General features: G+C 48.7%; 1 protein-coding gene across 1 annotated transcript; it reads left to right on the forward strand.

Moving 5' to 3' along the window:
• Nucleotides 1-2,344: 2,344 nt before the first annotated feature.
• On the forward strand, nucleotides 2,345-7,723 carry LOC124676773 (sugar transport protein MST1-like). Its single transcript, XM_047212802.1, has 4 exons — nucleotides 2,345-2,507; nucleotides 5,909-6,228; nucleotides 6,450-7,082; nucleotides 7,171-7,723. The coding sequence occupies exons 1-4, from the start codon at nucleotides 2,345-2,347 to the stop codon at nucleotides 7,615-7,617; spliced, it is 1,563 nt and encodes a 520-aa protein (XP_047068758.1). The 3' UTR covers nucleotides 7,618-7,723.
• The last annotated feature ends 2,136 nt before the right edge of the window (nucleotides 7,724-9,859 follow it).

The following is a 9,859-nucleotide window of genomic DNA, read 5'->3' on the forward strand; positions in this document are numbered from 1 at the left end:
TGCTTCTTCTCAGATTATTTGTATCTAGTCACCCTTTGAACTTTAAAGGTGTCCCAATGAATTGACACACTTTCTGTAGTGTCATCATGTTCAATTTTTTTTGTTTATCTGATGACTAGGTACGTTAACTGTGACCTTGCAGAAATGGATCTCAACCATCGACATCTAAATAATGATTCTTTTGGATAAATCTAAAGTATGAAGTCAAAATGCTAAACCATTTTTACCGTGGAGAATCTCTGCTTGCTTTAAAGCACCAGGGTCAAAGAGATGCAGCACAAAGAGTCAACGAGTAGTTTAAGTAAGGGATAGATTTTCCAAGACATCTACTCCCTCCGATCGTGTTTAATCGACGCCAAACACTGCATGGCGTCGGTACACTCCGCGTCAATTAAACACGATTGGAGGTAGTATGTAACAGGAAGGAGGATGCTCCTGGCGACTGACAACAAATAACAGAGACTCATCGGCATGATTTTTTTCCTTCGGAATGTTGAGGGTGATTATGCGAGGGAACTATGAAAGAATTGAGCACCCTTGGAAGAAAAGATTTGCTGTTGGCTGGCGTATAGGAATCGCTACTGGGTAGCGGATAGGCTGCACCTAAGAGGGATGGATGCATTGGACTATTGTAGTTTTTGTGATCTAAAGCATGAGGATATCAACCATATTCTGTTGCAATGCCCTTTCACAAGGAAATGTTGGTTTCATCTATGCGAATAGGCTGCGGATATTGTTCCAAGCATGTTCCAAGCAGGTATGAACCTGTTAGAGATTGGTGGAGTTCCGTAGGTTCAAGTCAGCCAAAAAAGAGGAGGAAGGAAGTGATAGTTCTAGCCATTGCCGACATGAGACGATTATGGATTGAAAGAAATGCAAGAACCTTTGACGGAAAAAGTTCAACTATAAGGCAGCTTGTGCAAGCCACACTAGCAGAGCTAGAGTTATGGTAGATAGCTAGGCAGACGAAGGGTAGTTGCGATGAGTAATTCTCTGTGTGTGTAAACAAGCATATAAAATTGTAAAATTCTTGCTAAATCTTAATGGAAAAACGGGCAACAACTGTTCCCGATTCTTGAAAAAAAGAACATACAGGACTCCGCATGTCACTCGCATGCAAGTATCACTATAACACATGTATCGAAGACCACATGTAACTCACACAAATAGTACCACACAAATTATTGGAGAGTGACATGCATAAACCCCTCTCTATTGGAAAAAAAAAGTGCATTTGTTGATTGCTATCAACATATATTGTGTCATAATTATTTAATATATTTATCCCTTAATTTCTTAAAGTTAAAAATGGTGTGTATCCGGCTATCCGCTGCAGCTCGATTAGATAGGAGAGAGTGACCCAAATTTGGGTACTTTCATTTTTGGCCGAGCTCATTCACCCTATGTTGGTATGGAGCAATTTTCTACCATCTCGCTTTCCTCTATAAGGCAGTAAAGGAGGCGACCACGTACACACCCCAGTCCGCCATTGAGGGCGGTCTCTCCCTCTCTCTCCTCCCCCCTTCGTCTTCTGCTCTACTGCTCTAGCAACGGTTGGGGAAAGGGACTCTAGCCCTCTCCTGTCTATAAATTTAGGGTTAGGATTTGTGTTATCTTCAACGACCTTCGGATGGCAACGACACAACAATTGGAATAAGTGTTCCCTGATCTTGTGCCGCACCTTGGTGGTGCCATGGTAGTAAGGGGTTTGGAGATCCGTGGAAGATTATCCCCCGTTGTTCTTCTGGTGTGTCAATCTATTGTCCCTAGGTAGGCCAGAGGTGGTCGCCCTTGGTGGCGTGCATGGGGATGTTGGTCCAAGAAGTAGGAAGGCAGACTTTGGGTGGTGTTTTTGCTCCACCGACAAGCAGCAATTCTGGAATGCAAGGAGCACATGGGACGTTCCCTGACCGAAACACCACAACAATTTCGGCTTTGCCGGTAGTGAGCCTCTTCATCGGTTCACAAAGCCTTTGTCCGGCGATGGTGCTTGCTCACATCTTGGGATGTCATGGATATACCATTCCCTTGCCTGCTGAAAATTAATATCTATTTTCCATTAACATATATGCCAACTTTTCCCAAGTATGCCAACTTTTCCCATTTCAATTCTCCGACTGAAATAATCCGCCCCTATGGCTATTTTATTCCCTAAAATGTCGCTTTCCCCACGCATTATTCTGCACACACACATTGTACCCCCAACCAATTACTCAACTCTTCGCTGTGATCATGCCAAACCTGTATATATGGCCGCAACCGTCTTGCTCCTGAGTCCTGACACTGTGTCTTCCAAATCCAACCAAACTCATCGACCGGCGGCCAAGGCTCGCGCGCAGCCGCCATGGCCAGAGGAGGGTTCGCCGCGGCGGACGGCACCGGCGGCGACCACGGATGCCCACACGGCTACGGCTACGGCGGCGGCCGCGTGACGATCTCCGTCGTGGTCACCTGCCTCATGGCCGCCTCCTGCGGGCTCATCTTCGGCTACGACATTGGCGTGTCAGGTGCGCACGTACTCTGAACAAGATATGCTTGCGTTTATTCATCACGAACACCTTGGATCCTCAGTTAGCACGAGGCATGAGTGCAGTTCAAGTCATGTAAACTTTCTCTGTGGGATTTTCAGTCTTACAGCTAGTCTTATACTTCCAACTGATGCAAAAACAGCGAAACTCCTGCTATCTTTTTCTGGAAATTCTATGCATTCTTTATTTTATTTGTGCAGACAAGTAACCGCTCTGCTCAAAAAGGTTTTCTAAATATAGCTCGTCGTCAGTCTATTTTAGGTTCCAAACAGCTTCATGTGCGCAAGGATTTCTTCACACAGCATATCTTCATGTGTTGCCGTGTTGGTGGTAATAAATAAATAAATAAAATAAAGACCGATTACGATAGTAATACACAGCATATCTTCACAGGCGCAAGGATTTTGTACAAGTATTAGATGGGCACGCACTTCTATGTTCACAATATGGAGGCTATGGTCCTTAGAAAATATCATCGCCGACTAACCGCATGTGCAGATGGATGAGGACTGATTATAAATCGTTCAGTTTCCAGCGCCGTTTGTCCTTATTAGTTGTCTAGCAATCTCCCTAGCTACAGACGAGCAACCACTTAATAAAGGCATTCGGCTGAAACATACGTCAACATAAATCAACTTTGATCCAATGCTTACAAAAAAACGCATATTACTGCATGATTTTCCTTGCATTTTTTTTTCGAAAAAGATGATTTTCCTTGCATATACCTCCATGTATATGATGTAACATAAGGCCAAAAAAAATTCAACTTTGGCTCAATATTTAAAAAGAAACAGACTAAGCGTGATTGCGTGCTGTATATTCAATTTTGACCCAAAACGTAAGAGCAGACACATACACTAAGCATGATTTCGCTGTCTGTTATGTCGTATGAAGCAGAGGCCGAAGAGTCGTTATCAGGAGAAAATAAAATGAACAGAGAGCAGGATAAATCTCCGCTCTGAATTTTTGTATAGGACAGAAATCACATAATCTTCTTCTACAGATTAATTGTTTAGACGAAATGCAAGTTGGTGTTTCACCATGAGATGTAGCTATAGAATCTTAGAACAGCCTTGTAGTAGTACGTTGCTTCACAGGAAAGTTGAGAGGACATGACTGCCAGCAAGTAGCCACTGCAAAGGCACCACAACAGGAATCAGAACATGTGTGTTCTGATCGCCCTCCCCCCGGGTCCTGTTAAAAGCATTTCAGTAGCTAGGTGAGAATCCAGTTGATTGGCCCTGCAGATCTTGGCCCCCTACTGACCCTTAACACAAAATAGTACTAATAGGGTATATCAGTTATAATCATGTGGTTTGGATTCTTTGGAACCTAGTCCATACAAACCCTCTGCATACATACCAACAGTGGCATCCACTAGCAGAGCATTATATACAGATACGGCTAAGCTAGAGTCTCATCAGCAATGTGTATGTATGAGGCAGGGGTACTAGGCTGTGTCGAAACTGCACAGTGGTAACACGCATGGCCGAAAGCAAAAGGTAAACCCCACTAATCAGCAAATAACCTGCACAAAGTAAACGTGTGCTAGGGCAGGGAAACAAGATAGCATGCACTTGATTGACGGGTCGATCTGAGAGCTGCTTGGAAACATGCCACACAGACACATGGGGTTTGTCATCTTTATGTACGGTCCATGTCCAAGAACAATGGACAAACTCAATGGACATGCTGGTGCTGTCACCATGTCATCGCACTACGGACACTATTGATCCATCATGATCGAGATAGGAGTATACCTATATATTTATTTATTTTTCTTGAAGAAACATATGCTGTCAACTACTACCTCCATTCCCAAATACAAGATTTATTTGTAGGCTAAAAGAGCTTTTTTTTAAACAAGGCAAAAGATTTGCTCTTTTTTTCGCGAAAACGCAAAAGCCTTGTGTTTCGATGCATTGATAGATAAAGAAGAGTTTATGTACAAGCCCGAGTACGGACGTAATACGTCATACAACTCGACCCAAGAAAAAGAAAAGCTAATCTAGGGGAGTAGCTGGTACACACCCCGGACTCCCGCGTCCGCCCATTGCCGCGCCTCGGCCACTATGTTGTTGAACAGGGATGTCACCGAAGGTCGCACATTGTCAAAGACCGCCGCATTCCGGTGTTTCCAAATCCACCATGCTGTGAGCATGATAACCGACGAAGTGCCCTTGCGCAGCTGGCGAGGGGCGGTCCGCACCACCTGCGACCACCACTCCAAGTCACCCTCAGCCGTGGGAGGGCCTGAGGTGGATCGGATCCACGACAGAACCTCAAACCAAACCGTCCTGGAAAAGGAGCATCCTGTGAGCAAGTGGCTCATTGTCTTGACAGATTGGTCACAGAGCGGGCATCTAGGCGCGTGCGGGAGACCGCGCCGTGCCAATCTTTCCTCCGTCCAACATCTGCCGAGGCAGGCCAGCCAAACAAAGAACTTCACCCTAGGCGACGCCCAGGATTTTCAGTTAAGCTTGCTCTTTTTATTGAATATAAGAAGGTTTTGGAGGTGTTACAAACCAACAGGCCTCGGCAAAGTACCAGGCCACAAATAAAGCTTGTACTCTTGCGACATCAAAATACTCAAGGCCTTAGCACCGGGCAAAGAACACATGAGGGCTTCATCTTTAATTTTGCGCAACACCATATGGAAGGTGGAATATTGGTTTCAGAAGATGCGAGCATTTCTCTCCTTCCATATCTCCCAAAAAATAAACATACAAGTGCTTTCCCCGATTGGCTTCTTCGATGAATCACGTTGACCCACCAATCTTTCACCGTGGGAATAGCATGCCAGTCCGAAGGCGGGAAGTCATGAAGCCCAAGCCAATCTTTCACACTTGAAAAATCTCTTATATCATGAAACAGAGGTAATACTTGATAATATACACCAGAAGTAACAAGTGGATGGAATAACGACCCCAATGTAGATTATTTAAGGTACTCTTAAGTCCACCAATATGTCATTGTCATGACTAATTAACAAGGCGATTAAGTAGAACCGCAGGACGTTGAAACGAATCAGAATAAGCACATATGCCAATATATTCTTGAATTTCTATAGTGGGGATGTCGCTGTAGTTTGTTGCTTCATGTGCTTCAGCTTGAAAGGCGTCCTTGAAGAGTACCTAGTACAACTTGTAGCGATCTCGGCAGATATGGTGTATTTGTGTGACGCCCGTCCTTTTGCTTTCAGCGCTAGACTAGAAAGGTATGCTCGACTAGTCAAAGGTTGTACCTCCGTCGGTATCAGGAAGATTTTATACATACATGGATTTATTTTCCAACGTGCAGCGTGATATCGACCGCTTCGCCAGATTACAGCCTATACTGAACACTGATGTACGTGTGATGAAATGATGATGGGGTTTTAGGTGGCGTGACGCAAATGCAGTCGTTCCTGGAGAAGTTCTTCCCGCAGGTGCTGACGGAGATGAAGGGCGCCAAGCGCGACGCCTACTGCAAGTACGACAACCAGATGCTCACGGCGTTCACCTCGTCGCTGTACATCGCCGGCATGCTGTCGTCTCTGGTGGCGAGCCGCGTGACTAGGAGGGTGGGCCGTCAGGCCGTCATGCTCAGCGGCGGCGTCCTGTTCCTCGCCGGCTCCGGCATCAACGCCGCCGCCATCAACATCGCCATGCTCATCATCGGTAGGATGCTGCTCGGCTTCGGCGTTGGGTTCACTGCGCAGGTATGTATTGTCCACTGATATCGACTTGCCACCTTCAGTAATTTTTTTTTTTGCCAATTCTTCAGTTTCTATGTAGAAGAGGTACCTTATTTAGGCCCAGCAGTACCAGTAAATGGGCCTAGTTTGTACCTGTGCAACACGGCCCACTTCAGTTCAGCTCAAACATTTTGGTACACGTGCTCCATTCCCTCGCAATGACACATGGTGATGGTTGACCACAGGCGGCTCCGTTGTATCTCGCCGAGACAGCGCCGGCGAAGTGGCGTGGCGCCTTCACCACCGCCTACAACTTCTTCCTTGTCCTCGGCACGCTGGCCGCGACCGTCACCAACTACTTCACCAACCGCATCCCGGGCTGGGGCTGGCGCGTCTCCCTGGGCCTCGCCGGCGTGCCGGCCACCATCGTCGTGGTGGGCGCCCTCCTCGTCACGGACACCCCCAGCAGCCTCGTCATGCGCGGCGACCCCGACAGGGCGCGCGCCTCGCTCCAGCGCATCCGCGGCGAGGACGTGGACGTCGGCGACGAGTTCAAGGACATAATGGTCGCGGTTGAGGAGGCCCGTCGGAACGACGAGGGCGCGTTCGAGAGGCTGCGCGGCAAGGGGTACCGCCACTACCTGGTGATGATGGTGGCCATCCCCACCTTCTTCGACCTCACCGGCATGATCGTCATCTCCGTCTTTTCGCCGGTGTTGTTCCGTACTGTCGGGTTCAACAGCCAGAAGGCCATCCTGGGCTCCGTCATACTCAGCCTCGTGAACTTGAGCTCCGTCGGCGTGTCCACCTTCGTCGTAGACCGCGCCGGCCGCAGGTTCCTCTTTCTCGTCGGCGGCATCGCCATGATGCTGTGCCAGGTACCCCCATTAGCGGTCACGCGGATGCAGGGCAAGCATGCCTTACCTGAACCATGGCAACTAACTGAAATTGTTGTTGTATATTAAGGTGGCGGTGGCGTGGATACTGGCGGAGCATCTCGGCCGGCACCACGCGACGGCGATGGCGAAGAACTATGCGTACGGGGTGCTGGCGCTGACGTGCATGTACACGTTCAGCTTCGGCCTGTCGTGGGGGCCGCTCAAGTGGGTGGTGCCGAGCGAGATCTACCCCGTGGAGATCAGGTCAGCGGGGCAGGCCATGACCATCGCCATCGCTCTCACCCTCTCCTTCGCGCAGACGCAGGTGTTCATCACCCTGCTCTGCGCCATGAAGTACGCCATATTCGTCTTCTACGCCAGCTGGGTCCTGGTCATGACGATCTTCATGGCGGCGCTGCTGCCGGAGACCAAAGGCGTGCCGCTGGAGGCCATGCGGTCGGTGTGGGCCAAGCACTGGTACTGGAGGAGGTTCGTCAGGGATGCCAAGCAGGACAGCCAAGTCAACTGCTTGTAAAATGTACTAGTACTATCTCTAGCTGGTTAGCGTGAACTCAAACCAATGGTGCGCCGTATGTATATATGTCGTGGTTGACTGGCATACATCTAACAAATCAACGTATCGTAGTTTGTTACTGCAAAGTTGGGCGTACTTTTTATTTTCGAAAAAGACCACCGATCTAATCATCATTCACGGTAGTACAAAAACCACCAAAGGTAATAAAAACTACAAATAGGTCTTTGAATCAGCTAGTGAAGACAATGAGCACTATAGCGAGCCGAAGTCGCGCCGCCGTCCTCGCCCCTCAATCACCGGAGCCGGGCAAAGCTTGTTGAAGTAGAGCTTGTTGTAGTAGACGGATGGGAAATCGTCGTGCAAAGGCCCTAAAAAACCAACGCAGTAGAGCATCAACCATCGCCAATGATGAGAAACGTAGATCGAAAAAGCCAAACTTGTAAACACGCTGATGAAGACGGGCCGCATCCCAGGAGATCCACCGGACACAAACTCCACGCGCCCTCCTCTGGCGCTGGACGCACCACATACCTACCTCTCTCTCTCTCTCTCTCTCTCTCTCTATATATATATATATATATATATATATATATATATATATATATATATATATGGAAAATAGTAGGCTACCATGGGTGGTAGCTATGCATATACATCCAACCATTAGATCTTCTATAGGGAGCATGAAACTGCATAGAGAGAGCACAAATTATTAACAGAAGTATCCAACGCCGTCACGCCGGGAATTACATATCTACTCATTAGTTTTCTGCCATAGCCATTGTGTCTCCAACCCCACCCTCTCCACACTCGTCCTTCCCCTTCCCAACCTCTGCCCACCTCCTTCCCTCCGGCGGCTGGCCGCACCTCCTTCCCCCCGACGGCTGGCTGCGTCCCTGCGCCGCCTCCTCTCGCGTGGGAGAACCTCTTCTCTATCCAAATCCCGACTCCTCCCTCAAAAAAATCTTCACCATCCCCGCGTCCCCCTTTCTTCGCCCGCTCCCACCGATGCAAGACTACCCCTGCCACACAGAGCGCGGGGATAAATCAAGGCGGCGTGCGGGTCGGAGAGAGGGAAGGAGGCGGGCGGGAGCATGGTTGTGGAGGCCTGGCGGCGACCGGCGAGGTCGGCTGGCGCCTGCCCTCGTCCTCCATCCGGCACAGCTACGGCGTTCCCGCACGGCACCCGTTCCCCCGCACTACCGCACGAACCAACTACCCCGCGAAATCAGCAGCTCATCCCCGCAGGTCATCCACTCTGCCTCTTTGCGGTCCTTGCCAGGGAAAAACCACGCCACCTCCACCGCGAATCCACCAGCCGCGACTCCCACCGTGTCCTTCTTTTCTCTTTCCTGCCTCTATTTGATTTTGTGATTCTTTAACGTTTCTTAATTTTTTTCCTGGTCTTAACTTGCCCTTTTTCTCTGATCTTTGTTAGCTTGTGGGGTGGCTGTGTGATTAGACAAATGGATTTGAGATTGGATTTCCCTGTTGCCTCCATAAGTTGGAATTGAGGTCGAATTTGCTGTACGCGATACGGTGCTGGTCCTTGGAGGCGACCCCATCCCTGCGTATCTGTATCACGCACAAGAGGTCAGGGAGAGCTGGGGTCCCAGGAGAGGACTGGAGCTCCTCCCGGCCGCGCGGCGTTTCTCCCAGCCGTCGCCGCGCGTGATTCCTCTCGGTGGCGCGCCATTATCGTGCCGTCGGCCGCTCGCTCTTCCTCCCGACGTCAGACCGCCCGAGTCCTGATTAGGCCCTAAGTCACCGCAGCCCAATCTCCCCAGTCGTCTCCATGATTTTTGGATTTCACTCTCTTGCTTTGTGTTCTGCTCCGTCCAGATGTTTTTCTGAATTTTGTGCTAATGGTTAGTATTGATTAGCATGGCAGCGAAACAGCTACGTATTTCTGTATTCTCCTCAGAAAGGAAGCAATCGTTTTTGTTCAGCTTTGTTTAGCGCACTGGATGTGCCTATGTGAGGGAGATCAGTTGTTCTTCTTAGATCTCTTCTAATTTTTCTCCATGGATTTAGTTTTGATCTGGTCCAAACATACTGCTGAAACTTTTGGGTCGCTGACTCCGGATGCCCTCTATGGATCATTATTTGTTGAATTTCTTGCCAATCACCCGAATGGTATGTAATAAGTGTGTTTCTCAATTTTACATTCCCCTTTTTTTCTGATCTGCACTTCGCTTTTTTTTTCTGACCTTACTCCGTTAAATGGTGGGGTTTGCTGTGT

Source organism: Lolium rigidum, chromosome 7 (assembly GCF_022539505.1).
Source record: "Lolium rigidum isolate FL_2022 chromosome 7, APGP_CSIRO_Lrig_0.1, whole genome shotgun sequence".
Classification (NCBI taxonomy): Eukaryota; Viridiplantae; Streptophyta; class Magnoliopsida; order Poales; family Poaceae; genus Lolium; species Lolium rigidum.